The sequence below is a fragment of the Myotis myotis genome, unplaced genomic scaffold (genome assembly GCF_014108235.1).
Source record: "Myotis myotis isolate mMyoMyo1 unplaced genomic scaffold, mMyoMyo1.p scaffold_m19_p_7, whole genome shotgun sequence".
NCBI lineage: Eukaryota > Metazoa > Chordata > Mammalia > Chiroptera > Vespertilionidae > Myotis > Myotis myotis.
Genome location: NW_023416379.1, coordinates 84,634,044 through 84,653,494, shown reverse-complemented (window position 1 = coordinate 84,653,494; position 19,451 = coordinate 84,634,044). Strand labels below are relative to the sequence as shown.

The 19,451-nt window shown below is 44.6% G+C and overlaps 1 protein-coding gene across 1 annotated transcript; it reads left to right on the top strand.

Annotated features, from left to right (window-relative positions):
- The first annotated feature begins 2,790 nt into the window (after nt 1-2,790).
- SPATS1 (spermatogenesis associated serine rich 1) lies at nt 2,791-19,415 on the top strand. The gene is made up of 7 exons (XM_036316248.1): nt 2,791-2,909; nt 6,919-7,043; nt 8,198-8,359; nt 15,263-15,383; nt 15,985-16,047; nt 18,770-18,885; nt 19,387-19,415. The coding sequence occupies exons 1-7, from the start codon at nt 2,791-2,793 to the stop codon at nt 19,413-19,415; spliced, it is 735 nt and encodes a 244-aa protein (XP_036172141.1).
- Nucleotides 19,416-19,451: the final 36 nt, after the last annotated feature.

The window sequence follows — 19,451 nt, the reverse complement described above, 5'->3', positions numbered from 1 at the left end:
AAAGGAACTGTGGGCCACGAGGCTGTGGTGGGCACTGGGGCGGGTCTCGGCCCACCCTCAGTGCCCCCACCTGGCCCCTCCCGCCATGGCCTCCAGTCCCCTGTCTGCTGGCAGCCCTGCCCTGCCGCCGCCACTGCTCCCACGCGCTGATGGCCCAGCACCTCTCACACCCACTGCCGGTGCGGAGCAATTGGGACCTGCGCCAGCAGCAGGTGCAAGCAGCGGCTGCTGCCCTGATCGCCCCTCAGGAGCAGGGGGAGGTGGAGAAGCCCTCAGGGGCGATCAGGGCCAGCAGCCGCTGCTTGCACCTGCTGATGGCGCCGAGTGATCGGAGCCAGCACCAGGCACTAACAGCAGGTGTGAGCTGTAGTTCCGGCGCCAGCTGGGGGTGCGAGCGGGGCTGGACCGTGGCATGTGGGAGCAGAGAATTTTCAGTAACCGCCAGAGGCTCGCCCCAATGACAGCAACTGATGCCTTGCCTTGGTCTGGCGCCCCCACTCACCTGCTCCACTACCCCACCATGGCCGGCGCCCGCCATGTTCTGCGCTCTGCAGCCTGCTGCTGATGTCCACCATGTTCCATTCGTGCCCCATGGTGGTCAGAGCATGTCATAGCGACTGGTGGTTTGGTTGTTTTGCAGTTCGATCTATTTGCATATTAGGGTTTTATATATATACCCAGTCATATCTTTTGCCCATTTTTTAATCTTTGGCTATTTATTTTAATATTATACATTCATAAAAACTCATAGGTTGTTTCTGGCCTAGTGGCTCAATTGATTGGAGCTTTGTCCCATACACCAAAAGGTTTCTGGCTTGATCCCTGGTCAGGGAGTGTATAGTTGATGTTTCTCTCACATCGATGTTTCTCTCTTTCTTTCTCTCTCCCTTCCTCTCTCTCTAAAAATCAATAAAAACATATCCTTGGGTGAGGATTTAAAAAAAACCCTCATAATTTGTCATGACTATTAACTCTTGATTTCAGAGAGGAAGGGAAAGGAAGAGTTTCAAGCTTATGGATGCTTTTGGTTGTCTTTTATTATTGATCTCTAACTGTATTGCATTGTGGTCAGAGAGTGTGGAGTATTTTATATTTCTTGCCACTACTTTGGAGGCTCAGTATGTGGGTGGTTACTCCTTTAGCTTCTGGGGACCTGTTCTCTCCTTTTCACAGCTCTGCTCCTTTCTCAACCCTCCACTGGGCTCCATTCCACCCCAACTACTCACACCTTCACTGTCCTTGTGGCTGCTCTGGGCCCTACAGCATGTTCCAGAACAATATGTTCTTTCCACACTTGGCTGGCCCTGAGAATCAAACACCTGAGGTGCTTTCTTGTTTTAAAAAAATACATTTTTATTGATTTCAGAGAGGAAGGGAGAGGGTGAGAGAGATAAAAGCATCAATGATGAGAGAGAATCATTGATTGGCTGCCTCCTGCATGCCCCCTACTGGGGATTGAGCCCACAACCAGGGCATGCGCCCTTCACTGGAATCGAACCCAGGACCCTTCAGTCATCAGGCCAACGCTCTATCTACTGAGCCAAACTGGCCAGGACCTGAGGTGCTTCTTAAACACACTGATTCCCAGGTCTTCCTTGGAAGGTCTGGGTCAAAGCCCTGGAATCTGCATGTTATTGAACAAGGGCCCAAAGGTGGTTCTCATGACCGGCAAATGCGGGGCATACTGTGCAGCTGGGAATCAAGGCGTAGGACAGGATGGAATGCAGTGCTGGGTAGGAGCACCTGTTTTGTGCCCGGCTGTGTTCTGAGCTACTACGATGGCTAAGACACAGGCTGGTGGGAAAGTTGTGTATATAAGTGAAAGATGACACAACCGTGTGAGGGGAACCCATGGGAGTTTCTGAGGACAGTTCTTTGGGTTCTGATCCCCAGCAATATTCATTAGTCTTTCCATGAACAAACCCTTCGGAAAATTGTAACGAGATGCTCAGTAAACGTACAGTGACATATAGCTCAAGTCAGATCTTATCTCTCTCACTTAGTTCAGAGTAGACTATGAGGAGGTGCAAGTAATAAACATAATGGTTAGGATTTTAGACTGTGCTGTCATGAGAACTGTGATCAGATCTGGGCCAAGACGTTTACTTTCTATATGGTTTTAGGCAAGTTGCTTAACCTTCTGAGCCTCAGTTTCCTCATCTGTAAAATGGAAGGATAACAATACCTACGTCTGTGCGTAGTTATGAGAATTAAATGGGGAAAATGTGTGTAAGATGTCAACATAATATCCAGTACACAATATGTACTCAAAAAATGTTAATTAAAAAAAGAAGGCACCTTTACCCTTTGCAACAGCATGGGTGGACCTGGAGTGTATTATGCTAAGTGAAATAAGCCAGTCAGAGAAAGACAAATACCATGTGATCTCACTGATATGTGGAATCTAATGAACAAAACAAACTGACAAACAAAATGGAACCAGAAACATGGATACATGGAACAGACTGGCTGGTGCCCGAGGAGAGGGTGGTGGTGGTGACTGGATAAAGAAGGTGAGGGGATGAGTTCCAGAACATATATGCATACCCCATGGACACGGACAGTAGTTTGGTGAAGGCCAAGGGAATGAAAGGTGGGGGGGGGGGGGTGAGGTGGGCAAGAGGCATGGAAAAGGGGGACACCTGCAATTATGTCAACATTAAACATTTTTAATTAAAAATTATAATCTAGGGAACAAGATAGAGTGGAAAGTATTGCCATTAATGTAATCAAATGGCGATATCTATGTGTTGCAGGTACTAGACACAAGGATTCTCTGGAATCTAAGGGATGCTTTGCCAACACAACACAATGTCCTCTGGCCAAAGGGTCAGCCCCTCGTCTCCTGTTGTCACAGGTCCAAGTGTCAGTGAGCCTCCGGGCCCCTGCGGAGTGTCTGCTCACCCAGCGTAAGTAAGGATCCGGTGAGGAGCCACTGACAGTGGGGCAAACTCTGACCAGGGAGCCAACAGTCTGATGGGTAGCTCGACATCTTTGGGAAGAACATGGATTCTGGAGCCAGACCAGGTTAAAATCCCAGCTCTCCCACTTAGCATCTGTGTGAATGTGGGCAAGTGATTAGCTGGCTCCCTGGCATATAATAAGTGCTGTGCCAGTGCTTGCTATTATGAAGTTCAAAAGCAGGTGAAACGAAACTCTGTTTTTTAGGAATACATAGATACACACATAGGTGGCAAATCTTAGAGAAAAGCAGAGAAATTATTATTATGAGGGTCCGAGTCAGGATAGTGGTTACCTCTCTGGGAAAGGAACACACTGATGGCTTCTGGGGAGCAGGCGGGGAGGGCTGGCCTTGCTTTGTTTCTTGTCCTGGATGTTGGCTCTATAATTATTTATAATAGTGTATTTATATTTTATGTTTTGTGTATTTTTCTCTGTGTATATATCTTTTACAGTAAAAATTTTGAAAACCTGCCGGAACCGGTTTGGCTCAGTGGATAGAGCGTCGGCCTGCGGACTGAAAGGTCCCGGGTTCGATTCCAGTCAAGGGCATGTACCTGGGTTGCGGGCACATCCCCAGTAGGAGATGTGCAGGAGGCAGCTGATCGATATTTCTTTCTCATCGATATTTCTAACTCTCTATCTCTCTCCCTTCCTCTCTGTAAAAAATCAATAAAATATAAAAAAAATTTTTTTGAAAACCTTATTTTAACAAATTTTGTTATAATGAAAGTAATTTCAATTCATTGTGAAAATTTTGAAACTATAAAACCAGCATTAAAAAAAAATCACAATAGCTCGGCCAGCATGGCTCAGTGGTTGAGCATTGACCTAGGAACCAGGAGGTCACGGTTTGATTCCTGGTCAGAGCACATGCCAGGGTTGCACGCTTGATCCCCAGCAGGGTCATGCAGGAGACAACTGATCAATGATTCTCATCATTGATGTTTCTCTCTCTCTTTCTCTCCCTCCCTTCCTCCCTCTCTGGTATCAATAATCCTATATAATAAAAGCCTAATATGTTAAGTGTCCAGTTGTCCATTCCATTCAACCAATCAAAGCATAATATGCTAATGATATGCTAAGGCTGCTCAACCGCTCACTATGATGTGCACTAACCACCAGGGTTCAGTCACTCCGACTGGTAGGTTAGCTTGCTGCTGGGGTCTGGCTGATTAGAACTGAGTGAGATGGGCCGGACACGCCCTGGAGCCCTCCCGTATCCCTCCCCAGCTGGCCAACCTCCTGCGTCCCTCCCTGACCGATCCCTGCAGGCCAGGCCAAGGGACCCCACTGGTGCACGAATCTGAGCACCAGGCCTCTACTATGCATATAAGATCTTTGGTTAATCTCTTCCTCCCCTCACCCCTCTTAGATTCATCAGTCTGTTCCATGTTTCCATGCCTGTGCATTGATCGTCAGCCCCCTGGTCAGTGCGCATCATAACTATGGGTCGAACAATCGGATGGTCACTTAGGCTTTTATATATATAGATAGTGATGTTTTTAATATGCATAAGAATAAGACTTTGATTTCTTTCTTATTCATATAAATATGCATTTATTTGACACAATTAAGATCATATTATACTATTCTTTTTAAAACCTGTTTTTTCCATGCTGTACTTACTCACTCTTCCACCATCACCTGTTTATCTGTCCATGTCCTCTGCGCCTTGACTCTAAGCTCCTGGAGACCAGGGACTGTGTTTGGATCCCCAGTGTCTAGAACACTGCCCACCACAAAATGTATTCAGGTAAATGTTTGTGCAGCAAAAAAAGTAGGTGAATATTTCTAAAGTTCTTCTAGAAAGTTTCCTCTATCCTTGCAATCTTTTAATGCAGTTGGTTTAGCAAAGCCTTTTCAAAAATATTTAGGGGAGATTTATTTTATCCCAATGTCAAAATGACCATATGTTCTGAACTGGGGGTTCTGAGTTATTGTATTTTTTATTTTTTGCTCTACTGCACACCACCAAAGTTCACAGATATGTTTATTTAAAACTTGTGAGTTATTGCACTAGGATTTGTTATGATTTTTGAAGCAACACAGTCTAGAGTGTGACTGCAGATCAAGCTCTGACCCTTCCTAGGTGTGTTTTATCCTTAACTTCTCTGAAGGTCCATTTTCCTTTTAGGTGGAAATGACTCTATTGGCCCAACCTGCATCACAAGATTGTTGGTAGGGAGCAAACACAAGCATATGAAGTTGCTTTGAAGCTATTCAAATATAAGGGTGATGTAATCTTATGAAAAAAGGGCCCACGACTTGATAGCAGATACTGAAAACATTGGCCAGGGCCATCCATCCCATGCAAAGCTGCTTACACCAGCTGCCTTTTCTGCTGACACCCACAGAACCTTGTTGTAGGTCCTTTCGACTGCCAAGAAGTTCAGTACCAAGCATACTGCTCTGTTATTACAGAACCATTTCAATCTAGGTTTGATTTTGATTATTTCCTCTTCTTTTCATAGTTATTGCTTTTTAATTTCCACTTAATGGTCTTATTGAACATGCATCTTTTTTGTCTGCTACCCCCCAGCCTTAGGCAACCACTAATCTACTTTTTATCTCTACAGATTTGCCTATTCTGGACATTTCATATAAATGGAATCACCTATATGTGGGTTTTGGTGTCTAACTTTTTAAATCTAACACAATGTTTTCAAGGTTCATCAATGTAGTAACATGTATCGGTACATCATTTCTTTTTTTAAAAAAAAATGTGGTAAAATATTCATAGCTGAACATATACATTTTATCCATTTTTAATTTATTTTAAAATATGCTTTTATTGATTTCAGAGAGAGGAAGGGAGAGGGAGAGAGAGAGAGAAACATCAATGAGAATCATGGATTGGCTGCCTCCTGCACGCCCCCTACTGGGATCAAGCCTGCAACCCCAGGCATATGTCCCAACCAGGAATTGAACTGTGACCTCCTGGTTCATAGGTTGACGCTCAACCACTGAGCCACACCGGCTGGGCTATCTGTTTTAAGTGTACAGTTCAGTGTCATTAATTACACTTACAGTGTTGTGCAATTATCACTACTATTTTTAAAATACTTTCACTACCCCAAACAGAAACTCTGTATCTAATAAGCAACAGTTACCAATTCTCCCCTCTCCTCAGCCCCTGGTGCTCAATCTACCTTCTGTCTCTCTGAATTTACCTATTCTAGATATTTCATGTAAGTGGGATCATACAGTATTTGTCCTTTTGTGTTTTGGCTTATTTCACTTAACATAATGTTTTTAATGTTCATCTATGTGTAGTATATGTCAGAACTTCATTCCATGTTATGTCTGAATAATATTCCATTGTATGTCTACGCGACATTTTGCTTATCCATTCATCTGTTGATGGACATTTGAGTGTTTTCTACTTTTGGGTTGTTATGAATAATGCTGCAATTAATATTTATGTACATATATCTGTTTGAGTGTCTGTTTCAGTTCTTTTTTTTTTAAATCCTCACCTGAGGATATGTTGAGAGAGAGAGAGAGAGAGAGAGAGAGAGAGATCTATCAATGTGAGAGAGAAACATTGATCGGTTGCCTCCCCTATGCACCCCAGTCGGAGACTGAACCTGTAACCTAGGTATGTGCCCTGATGGGGAATCTAACCTGCAACCGTTTGGTGTATGGGACGACGCTCGAACCCACTGAGCTTCTGTTTTCAATTCTTTGGGTAAACCCTAAATGCCTAGGAGTGGAATTGCTGGGTTTTATGGTAATTCTATATTACATTTTTTGAGAACCCACCAAACGGTTTTTAAGCATGTGTCTTTTGAATATGTTTTAGTCTCTCAAGTTGTGAATAAATGAATTACATGCTCATGGGTGTCTATGGAAGGGTAGTCCTAATCATCATAAGAGAGGGTAATTCTGGTGTAAGATGTGTAAGATCGGGTTCTGAGCACCTGGAAGACTCTAACCCTTCCGCTTCCTTGCCAGCCCTGCTGCAGATTTGGACCTGAAATCCTCCGGCTCGCATTCTGATCACTCCTCTGAAACCTCATTGCCTGAAATCCAAAAGGATAAATACCTCAAGGAGTGTAGCCTGCTAAAGCCGCAGACAAGTGAGTGAGTCCTAGATCCTCCTCCACGTGCCTCCAAGCCCAGGGTCCGTCCAGAAGTCCGCCATACTGTTGGGCACCATGCACCGAAGACCCACTAGGCGCCAGGCATTTGACACGCTTCATCTCTAACTCTCACAACAACTATGCTGAGGAAAACATCGTTACACGTTCTTCAAAAATAAAATGCCTTTATATAAAAAACCATAAAAGAACGGTATCAAAATGCTAAAATAATAAAGTAGATAGCCCTGGCTGGGTGGCTCAGTTGGTTGGAGCATTGTCCCATACACCAAAGGTTGTGAGTTGATTCCCCGTCAGGGCATATACCTAGGTTGTGGCCTCGATTTATAGTCAGGGCACATATGGGAGGCAGGCAATCAATGTTTCTTTCTCACATCAATGAGGCTGGGAGAGATGCAGTGACCCACAAGTACACATAGCGAGCGAGTAGAGTGATGGGATCAGAACCCAAACTTGCCTGCTTCCAAAGCCTTTGTTCTTTCTTGGCGACCACAGAGCCCAAGTGCTCAAGCAACCATAGAGCTTTCAGGGGATCTTTTATTGTGTAAAATCCTTTCAGCAATTTTATAGGGAAAGTATAGGATGAGGAGACAAAGGCACTGAGAGGTTCAGTAAGTTGCCTGAGGTATCACAGCAGCCTTTCTCATTTGCACAATCACATGTACACACATTCCAGTGTCACTGTCGTGCATGCATAGGCCACGGCTGCTGCCAACACCATATTCCACCCAGTTAAGTTGTCTCCGCTGGCCCAGGCCTTCCCTGGTTGATGGGCATTTCCTTCTTCCTACCCGCTCATCAGCGTGAAGGTTGGACCACAGGTGCTTGTAAAACTGTCTCTGAGCTTCCCAACCCATACATCACTTCCAGCCATAAAAATTGGCTTCATTTTTGGAGGAGAGGGTAAAAAGGAAAAAAAAAAAAGAGGCCTCTTAGCTTTCTCCCCACTTCCCTTCCTTTCGTGTCTAGTCCCCACAGCGGCCAACCTGCCCTGATGTAGGACCAAGGAATTCTGCATGTGGATAACGGGTGTACAGCCGAGGGTGCCCGGGGAGTTTTCTCGACCCCTTGTCGTCCCGTTGCATTCTGGGGCTGGCAGCGGTGCTAATGGAAGGCTTTCTGATGTCCTGCAGGAGACGGGCAGCGTCCAGAGTGGACATTTTACCCGCGGCTTAGCGGCAACATCCACACCTACCACGTCGGGAAGCAGTGCTTCTTCCAGGGCGTCTTCCTCGGCAACAGAAGGTCTCTGGCAGAGAGGACGGTGGACAAGTGCCTCGGGAGGAAGAAATGTGGTAATGTGGTCCCCCTGGGCCTTAACTGTGCAACGCCTGAAAACACCCTGAGCCCTAACCGGTTTGGCTCAGTGGATAGAGCGTCAGCCTACGGACTGAAGGGTCCCAGGTTCGATTCCTGTCAGTTCGATTCCCGTCAAGGGCATGTACTTGGTTGCGGGCACATCCCCCAGTAGGGGGTGTGCAGGAGGCAGCTGATCGATGTTTCTCTCTCATTGATGTTTCTAACTCTCTCTTCCTCTCTGTAAAAAAATCAAATATATATATATATATATATATATATATATGAAAACACCCTTGAGTGGTGGTTCGGCAGGCCCAGCATTTCGTGGCCGGGGCAGCCCTGGGAGGCTACCGTGCCAGCCCAGTGCAGCCAGGATGATAGGCAAGTGAAGGGGATGGTTGGCAGGCTGCACTTTTCAGCAAAGAACTCACAGCAGACGCTGATCCACGTTTTTGTTTTTCTCTGAATCTCATGAAATGCTAATGTGACATTTCAGCCAGCAGATAAGTTCTCTCAGATACTTATTAATAGAAACCTTCATGGGAGTTTGAAGGAGATCATGTATGTTTCAGTTAGATGCTGTCTGCCACATGCATGTACACTGTACTTGATATTTTTCACAAGGAAAACATCCCATACACCTTAGCCTGAAGTGTGTATTATTACATAGCCTATTAATTAAAGGTCACTGTCATGAGCATATCTATCTATCTACCTACCTATCTATCTAACTTGGTGGGTTCTGTGTCTCATAATTTATTAAAGACTCTAAAGTGTTGCTGAGTACCAGCAGACCTTTTATGGCACATTCTTCTACAAAAATACCAGTGTGGGAGGTAGCCACAGTTTCAGGGATGAATAGAATCGCTGTAGCAGGAATACAAAGAGAAAGAAATAGGAAGTTCTCATTTTTTGTTTTGTTTTAAAATAGGCTTTTAAACTCATATCAGCAACAAATAGCTTTGAAAGCCAAGGATTTTGTTTAGGTATAAAATACATCAAAAGCCAGACTAGAGGAGGTAGGAGGGTAGTCACTGATAGGGGGACATTGAGGAGCCCAACTCCAGAGATCAAAATCTAGTGGGTGATGGGACATGAAAATAGCGGGGGCTTCTGCCTCCGAGTGTGGCTGGGGGAGGACCTCGAGCGTCAGAGGGAGGTGGTCTCTGCCCTGACTCTGAGCTGGAGGCAGTGGAAGCTGTGGGCAATGGAAGGACAGAAAGCCAGCCTCAGGGCTCGTCCGCCCAGGAGGTGGGGAAGAATAGCTGCCTTTCGGTGTCCTGTGAAGGCTGTGGAGGTTGGGACAGAGTGAAGGAATGAGGGAATGAGAGAAAGAGAGAGAACAAGGCAGGAGAGCTCACCCTGGGATGCGGGAGGCCACGGTGTAATGCACCATGAATCGCCAGGCCAGGGATCTTACGAGAATAAACTTATGCTTCACCTGATGCACTGTGGAGGGGATGGCTGCCTGAAGCTCAGACTGGATGTCACATTTCAGCAGACACAGAAATAAATGCCAACTCTCAGAGGAGCAGCAGATAGCAATGTGGTGTACAGACAGTAGCCCAGAACCCAAAGCCTGGACGTCACGTAAGCCTGCTGTGCACACCCCTACTTCCCACTCCCAACTGAGGCGTAGCCATAGGGTAGAACAAGAAGGACAGATTTAACTGTTTTTCTAAAAAATATATTTCTTTATTGATCTCAGAGAGGAAGGGAGAAGGAGAAGGAAACACCAATAATGGGAGAGAATCACTGATTGGCTGCCTCCTGCACACCCCCCACTGGGGATTGAGCCCACAACCCAGGCATGTGACCCTGGCTGGAATCGAACCTGGGACCCTTCAGTCTGCAGGCTGATGCTCCATCCACTGAGCCAAACTGGCCAGGGCAACTGGTTTAAATCTGAAACAACTGAGAAAAACCAAGAAGGGGCCAAGTTTAGGTGTGTATTACTTAGGAACGCTCTTGGCTGCAAGTAAGAGAAAAGCCAAATTATCAGAGGCTTAAATCGTAAGATATTTATTATGTGTCTAACAAGAAGCTTTGACATCTAGGTGGCCTGTATGGTGTAGTTGCCCAGTAATGTCATCAAAGATATGGGCTCATTCTGTCTTTAGGCACCGTCATTCTTAATAGTGCTGGAGTTGGCCTTATCAAAAATGCTTATCATTTATGGTCACAAGATAACCATTGCCGTTCCAAGCACCGTGTCTATATTTACGACCAGAAAAAGAGGAAACTCTCTTGTTGCCGGCCCCTTTCAGGAGGAAGGAAACGTTTTACCATGTGGTCCTTAGGAGACCTTCTTCCACTCATGTCTCGCTAACCAGACTGGGCCAGTGACAGTATGTAGCCAAAGTGAATGGGATGCCCTGGCCGGCATGGCTCAGTGGTAGAGCGTCTGACCGCGCACAGAAGGGTCAAGAGTTCGATTATCAGTCAAAGGCATGTACCTGGGTTGCAGGTTCATTTGCCCCAGGTGCGGGGCGGTGAGGTGAGGGGGGCAGGGAGGCAACCAATTGATGTGTCTTTCTCACATCAGTCTCTCTTTCTCTTCCCCTAAAAATCAATGGGAAAAAATCCTCTTCCTCTCTAAAATCAATAAAAACATATTTTTTTAAAAAAGTGAAGGAGATTATCAGTATGATCCAAGTCCTAACCCCAACCCATCACTTTCCTCCTAACTCAACATTATCCTAAATTTTGTGATTGCTCCTTTTCCTTTCTTCCTTTTATGTTTAAAAATAAATAAATACTGAGTTATATTTATTGACTATATAGAATAAAATTCCAAAACACGTATATGCTTCTCACTCCATTTAAGAACTGGCATATTATCTTTATATTTGAAGCCTCCAATAGGCCCCTCCCTAAATACAACACCTCTTATAAACAGATATCTGATTTGTCTTAGTTGGATTACTTCTTCTTAGGTGATTGTGCAATGACTTCTTTTTTGGTTGCTAATCCTCACTCCAGGATATTTTTCCATTGATTTTTAGAGGGAGTGGAAAGGATGAGAGACACACAGAGAGAGGAACATCGATGTGAGAGAGACACATCGATTAGTTGCCTCCTGCATGCACCCCCACCCCGGCCAGGAATCGAGCCTGCAACTTTGACCAGAATCAAACCCCAGGCCCTTCAGTCTGAGGGCTGATGCTCTATCCACTAAGCCAAACTTACCAAGGCCTTTTAAAAAATATATATTTTGTATTGATTTCAGTTTGCTCCTTGATATGGATCTTTAATTTAATGTGTATGTCCATTTTCTACCTCCTGCACATCTTTCTCGCTAGGAGATTGGCTGGTTTACCTGAAAGCATAAACAGGCACCATGTGTTATGGATCCATCAGCTGTTGATAGACAGTGGCCAGCACCTTGGGCTGATACCCGTTTTTGTGGAATACTCAGAAATTATATCAGGATCCCATAATATACCTAACCAGAGTCCCGATGCATGAAATTCCTGCAAGAGTAGGCCTTCCTTCCCCTGGCTGGACTTCCCTCCGGCCCTGGCTTGGTCCATCAGGTCTAAATAGCATATTACCCTTTATTATTATACATAGCTTAAACAAGTGTATGCTCTCAGAGGTGCTGTTTGGGAGATTTTCCCTAAAAATAACATCTTATACTTGGATACAAGCCATTGGTTCTTTTTCTGCTTGCTGACATTATCTTGTGAAATTTAGTAGATTCGAAGTTGTCCTCAGACCACCTGTATCAAAATCAACTGAGAGTTTGTTTTAAAAAAATGCTGGTTCTGGCCCAGCCAGCTTGGCTCAGTGGTTGAGCGTTGACCTATGAACCAGGAGGTCAGGGCTTCATTCCCAGTCAGGGCACATGCCCAGGTTGCGGGTTCGATCCCCAGTGGAGGGCGTACAGGAGGCAGCCGATGACGGTTCTCTCTCATCATGGATGTTTCTCTCTCTCTCTTCCTCTCCCTTCCTCTCTGAAATCAATACAAATATATTTTTTTAAAATGCTGGTTCTGGGAATAATTCCAGATCTTCTGAAACAGAATTTCTTAGGATCTAGGAGGTGGCATTTTTAACAAGTTCCGTAGGGGATGCTGAGGTGTGCTAAAATGTTAGGATTACTATCCTATAGTATATGGCATTTACCACCTAATATAATGTTCTTTAACTTCCTTATATACATGTCTTATTTCCCCATCTAGATAAGATTCCCTAGGCAAAGGTTTATACCTTTGCTAGATGGTAATCGCATTTTCCAAATTAAAAAACGGATTTGGAATGGGGGTGCTATTAGCCTCGTCCTGATTTCCAATGATAATAACAAATGCTACCTGAGTGCTTACTACGGGGCCAGGTTATTCTCATTAAGTATTCATGATGACTCTGCAAAGTGGGCATTGAAAGAAACAATTTATAAACAAGGCATAGGGAAGTTACATAAGTAGCTGGAGGGCAGGGAACTAGCAACTGCAGAACTGAATTTGCGCTCCTGCGCGACTGACTCCAAAGTCCCAGCCCTTCTCACCACCCCGCCCCCCCCCTCCCCGTGCTGTCACCTCCTCTTTACTTCTCAGTGTCCTGGTTTGGGAGTCAAAAGATAGGGTCACTCCACTCTCCCTGCTTGGAACCCTCTGCGCTCAGACCCAGCAGGCACTCCACACTGGGGTGTGGTTGATGCGATTGCATTACTCTTAAGAGCTAATAAAAAATTTAGGTCAAGAGTCATAGCAATTGAAAAGGCTTTTGAAAGAGAATGGTAAAATAATTAAATTCTCCAGTAATTCCACCTGTTGGGAGGTGGCTTTTCTGAGTTTGGTGGAGGAATTTGGGAAAGTTGGAAGCAGTTTATCAATAACCTTCCCTAGCTCTTCCTTTGGTTCGCCTCATAAGTACAGTTGAATGGAGTGATATCCAAGCCAGCATTTAAAAGGAAGACAATGAGTCCTGTTCACTGGGTGCCTCTAGCCCTGCTTCTGATTGTAACAGCCCAGAAGCCGTATTTTTTTTAAATCTGCCCTTCCCCTTTGACTCAGACTGGCTTCACTCAGGGTCTTGGCTCACTCACCTCCTTCTCCCTTGCTTACTCATTAAGCCTCGGACAGTGAGGCCCTGGTCAGCATCCACTAGTCTTAGGAACAAGGTCCTGGCCTACTGACTACAGAGTCAGAGTTTTCAGTCAAACTAAAGATAACGTCTTAGCCCTCGCCGGTTTGGCTCAGCGGAAAGAGCATCGATTCCAGTCAAGGCCACGTACCTCGGCTGCAGGCTCTGGCGTTAGGAATCCAATCGATGCGCCTCTTTCACCTCAATGTTTCTCTCTCTCCCCCTCCCTTCCACTCTCTCTAAAAGTCAATGGAAAAATATCCTCAGGTGAAGATTAACAACAAATAAATAAACTAATTAATAAAAAAAGAGAGATGCTTAAAAAAAAAAAAAAAAAAGATAATGTCTTGGCCTCAGTTATTAGCTCAGCGCCCAGAAAAGCAGAACAGATCACGATGAACAAATCCTTGCAAATTCAGAAAGAAGAACTCCATGGCTAACATCAGGACCAGAAGCAACGATCAATTACCCCTAGCCTCAACCCATCAGTAGAGACCATGATTGATGATTTTTTCTCTATATAATCCATCTCCTGGAAGCCATCGGGGAGCCAGGTCTTTGAGCATTAGCACTTGTGACTCTTGGGCATGGGGCCATTTCCTTAATGAATCCTTACTTTCTTGGCTGCAAACTCCTGTTCGTGTCTTATTGGGCTTTGATGCGCACAAACGGACCACTTCAGTCCGGCGCCCGTAACATGATCCAAGGCCGGTTCGTCTTGCGGTCCAGGCTTGTTCTCTCTTGCATCTGGTGTCAGATAGGTGGGTTTAAGTGACTATCTTGTACCAGCTGTCTCCTTTCGAACTCAAGTAATTACTCATCTGTTACTTGTTCCCGGGTGTTGGAAGGGGCTGAGTTGGGTGTCATAGTTCTAGCTGAACAAGCAGTGTGGCTCCTCTTCACGGGGAAGGCCACCTCCTGGTGCAGCACAGCCCCAGTACTTGAAGCAGAGGGAGGAGCAGGACTCTCGTTACCTATTTTCCCCCTGAGAGGCACGGCCCCAAAGACAGTTGCTTCTCAAGCTTTATAGGATTTAGGGACTCAAAGGGTACTCATGCTCAGGGATGAAAGACTTAAGTTAGAGTTTTTTAAAAATGGCCCTGACCAGTTTGGCTCAGTGGATAGAGCATCGGCCTGCGGACTGAGGGGTCCCGGGTTCAATTCCGGTCATGGGCATGTACCTTGGTTGTGGGCACATCCCCAGTAGGAGGTGTGCGGGAGGCAGCTGATCGATGTTTCTAACTCTCTATCCCTCTCCCTTCCTCTCTGTAAAAAATCAATAAAATATATTTTTAAAAAATGTATATTTTTATTGATTTTAGAGAGGAAAGGAGAGGGAGAGATGGAAACATCAACGATGAGAGAATCATTGATCAGCAGCCTCCTACATACCCCACACGGGGGATCAAGCCTGCAACCCGGGCATGTACCCTGACCGGGAATTGAACTGTAACCTCCTGGTTCCTAGGTTGATGCTCAACCACTGAGTTATGCCGGCTGGGCTAAGCCAGAGTTTTTGCTCATGGTGCAGAGATGTCTCAGATCCATCATTCATTTTAATCCAAATCTCAGCTATTCTTCTTTCCCAAGGTGAGGTAATCATAACACCTTTCAGAAAATGTCCCCAACATAGGCTCACACTTTTGTCATCTTCTCAAGGGAAGCCACGTATAAACAGAACTTTAAGACATCCTTATGTACCTCACAATAAAGCACTACATTATCTTATTTCCATCATCACATCAATCCTTAAAGCAAATCTGTAGATCATTTTTAGGCATTTTAATGATTTTGTTTTAAAACATCGTTCACAGATATTGATCCTAGGAATGGAATCCCAACATTAACTCCAGGAGATAATCCATATATGTACCCAGAACAGAGTAAGGACTTCTACAAAGTAGGAGCAACTCTCCCACCAGTGAATTTTTCACTGTAAGTATATGCTAATACTAGGGTTATTTAGTTAAATTTGAAGGAATTGTATCTTTCTTTACTACATATAAATTCTATTTTAAAAAGGGTAGATCTCAACAAAACATGGTTGCTGAAAATTCCTAAAAAAATATCCATATGTAGTTCATTAGTGTATGCACACATATGAGTATATAATTAAAATTATACGTAGGATCTTTACTACAAAAAGTGGTTGTTAATTTTACTCTTATTATTATTACCACAACTTTTAAGACTTTTCTATTTCATACTGAATCAGGTTTTTGATTAGTGACTACTAGTTGGGTTCACTTATACTTGGAACTAAAATTAGACCAAAGTGACTAAGGAAAAAGGGAAGGTCAATAAATTAAAAGAAAAATAGTTGGTGTATTACATTAAAAATACCAATTAAAAATTAACTGTTTGATTTAATGATGTTCATTAAAAATTATAAAATAGGAATTACGGCCCTTACAGTTTTGAAGCCCATAGATGACAATTAAAATGAGAAAATAAGACATCTTATTGAACACAATGATGTATTGACCGCTTTGCTATAGATGCAAGTCAATTTTATGACCACCTTTCTATTTTTCAGAGTGCCTTATGAAAAGAAACTTGATACATTTATTCCACTTGAGCCTCTTCCACCAATTCCCAAGTGAGTTCTCCCACCATGTTTTTTTTTATTATCATACTAGAGGCCTGGTGCACAAAATTCGTGCACTTGGGGGGGCAGGTCCCTCAACCCGGCCTGCATCCTCTCGTAGTCCGGGAGCCCTTGGGGGTGTCTGACTGACGGCTTAGGGGAGTGGGCCTAAGCTGTCTGTCGGACATCCTTAGTGCTGCCACGGAGGCAGGAGAGGCTCCCACCACTGCCACTGTGCTCGCCAGCCATGAGCCTGGCTTCTGGCTGAGCGGCGCTCCCCTGGTGGGAACGCACTGACCACCAGGGGGCAGCTCCTGCATTGAGCTCCTGCCCCCTGGTGGTCAGTGCACATCATAGTAAGCAGTTGAGCGGCCTTAGCATTCTTAGCATATCATTAGCATATTACGCTTTGATTGGTTGAATGAATGACCAGACGACCGGACACTTAGCATATTAGGCTTTTATTATATAGGATCTTTATGAAAATATCAATTATTATTTTCTCCTATGGAGGAACTCATAGACACCCAACACACAGGGACCTTTTGAATCCCAGCAGGTAGTCAGGGCAGTTTGTATAGAGGGTTGTTGGTGAGACACTTGGAGACAAGTCTCTGTGGATTCTGACAGCTGAGTTGCTCACAAGATATAATTGACAAACTACCAGATGCCAGGTGGTGTGCTAGGTATGCACTGTGTGTGTGTGTGTGGGGGGGGGGGCGCGTAAATGGAGCAAAAAGACAAGGTCCCTGATTTCTGAAACATAAGAGAGTGTTGGCAAAGAAAGACACATGCTTAAATGAGTGCAGTCAGGGAGGATGGTTAGAGTGTGAAAAGGCAGAGAGGAAGCCATTGGAGTATTCTGTATTTGAATAAAGTATCATTCATCTGATCTCATATTTTTGCTTAGTTCCATTCTGAACTTTATTTACTGAAGTAAGGTTCCAACCTAGAAAGAGTGTCAGTATATTACTTTTTGTTCTGCTATTTTCACTTGGGCTTCTATTATTTGGGTTTGTCTTTAAATGATAGCTTTAAATGATAACCTTCATGCCCAATATTGTCTACATCAAGCATGTCAAACTCAAAGACTAACACGGGCCAAATAAACAAGGTTTAAGTTTATGTGGGCTGCAAAAAAAAAATCCAAAAGCTTCAGTTTTCAAAGAAACGTAGGTTTATTTCAATAGAGACATGCTCAATACAAAGGGCTGAAATAAATGAGTCATCGTTAACATAAAATAATAGTACATTTTAATAAAAATTAATATTTTTTCTTGAACATTAATTTACCAGACACTGAATAACTGCACAAATTAATAAGTGTAACGCAAATAAACCTATTTTTCTTGTTCTCTGAAATCGAAATATTTCCTGTTGCGCACACCAAACAAGTCAGTAAAGACTAATGATGTGGCCATCGGCTGCTAAAATATTTGCTGCTAGTATTGGTGGAGAGAAATGGTGCGCCTGCACGTAAGGCACGTAAAGGAAATGAATGCAACACAGTTATGGTAATTAGTCATTAGCAAACATTGTAGTTTGTTATTAATAATTATGTAGAACAGGATATTGTAAAAATTAAGTTATGAAATTTTTATTAAAACGTATCTTACAAATAGTTATATTGGCTGGGCTGCAAAAATATTCACTGTGGGCCGCATGTGGCCTTCGGGCTGCGAGTTTGACATGCTTTGGTCTACATGGTACTTCTCTTTCTCCTTGCAGGCTCTTCCCTACCCTCAACAGGTTTATCAGGGCTTTCCCCCACCCATAGTGCATTTCTCCTTAATACAGCAGTTCTCAACCTGTGGGTTGCGACCCCTTTGGCGGTCAAATGATCCTTTCACAGGCGTCGCCTAAGACCTTCCTGCATATCAGATATTTACATTATGATTCATAACAGTAGCAACATTACGTTATGAAGTAGCAACGAAAATAATTTTATGGTTGGCTCACAACATGAGGAACCGTATTTAAAGGGCCAGAAGGTTGAGAACCACTGCCTTAAAAGAATGGAAGTTCTAGCTACCAAAACATAAAAACATTCTTAGTCTCACTGCCTGATAGGGCTGCACACACAGCCCAGCCCAGCATATGTCATTTCAAATCTCAACAGATCTGGGAGGACCCTGGGTGTTTGCATTAGCTGAAGTCCCGGCAGAAAACAGAAGGCACACTCAGCTGGGATTCTGAAGGCAGTTTAATGAAGGAAGTGTTTACAGATGTGTGAGCAAGTTTTGAGAACTCACATGGGAGGGTGAAGCACCCAGGGGCTCCCGGCAGTGGGAAGTTTTACTACTCCTAAGCTGAGTAGCAAGAGGAGGAGTCATGGTTTGCAGAGCAGTGGGAGTCGAGGGGCTGTTCAGAAGGAGTTGTGGCCGTGGAGAATGTGGCCGCTGCCAGAACTGGGGTACCTCAGGAGACAGGGCAGGAATTAGGTCAGAAATATCCCACCCTGTCTCCTCACCTTCTCATCTTCGGTTGGTGCCTCTCATTAGCCAAGCCCAACTCAGAGAGGAGTCAGGCTAATGACAGCTGCAGGGGTCAGCTTCCCGGACCGAGAAGGGCAGAAGGAGAAAGATCTGGGTGTGGGGCAGGGGCAAGTGGTGAACAGCTGGCACGGTGTTTTATTTTGACACTGATCTTCTGAATGGGAGGCCTTCTTACTGACTGTGCTTATAAAGTTTGCATCAGACAAATGCAAACTCAGGGTGTTGCTTTCTCCTCACAGCTTGCCTTTCTGGGTGAAGGAGAAGGCCAACATGCTGAAGAACGAGATAAGAGAAGTTAAGGAGCTGGACACTTGGCAGTCCTCGATCCCTTTGATACAGAGTTTGTACTCGACTGGTGGGTTAAAAAACCTTCAAAAAATAGTATCAAAACTGGAGGCCAGCCCAGAAGAGCAGGCTTTTGAGCAGCTTCTCCGTGGAGAGGAGAAAAGGCAGAGCCTCTCCCAGAGTGGATGGTGTCTTTTGCCCCAGGTGGTCCCAGGTGGCCCCACTTCATGGGTTGAGTGTGTTGGTTGAGAACTCTTAGTCTTTTTGTTTGTTGTTACTCCTCACCCACGGATATTTTTTCCCATGCATATTTAGAGAGTGGAAGGCACGGGGAGAAACAAAGAGAGAGAAAGATGGATGAGGGAGAGACACATTGATTGGTTGCCTCCCGTATGAACCCCGACTAGGGCCAGGAATCGAGCCTGCAATGAGGTACGTGCCCTTGACCGGAATCAAACTGGGACCTTTTAGTCCATGGGCCAACGCTCTACCCACCAAGCCAAACCGGCTAGGGCAGAGAACTAAGTCTTTTAATGGAACACAACCTTTAACTCCATGCCTCTGTCCACAGGTACTTTGGACCTTCCAAGACAATCCTGAGAGAAACAGGCCCAGGGAGCATGCACCGGGCCCTCT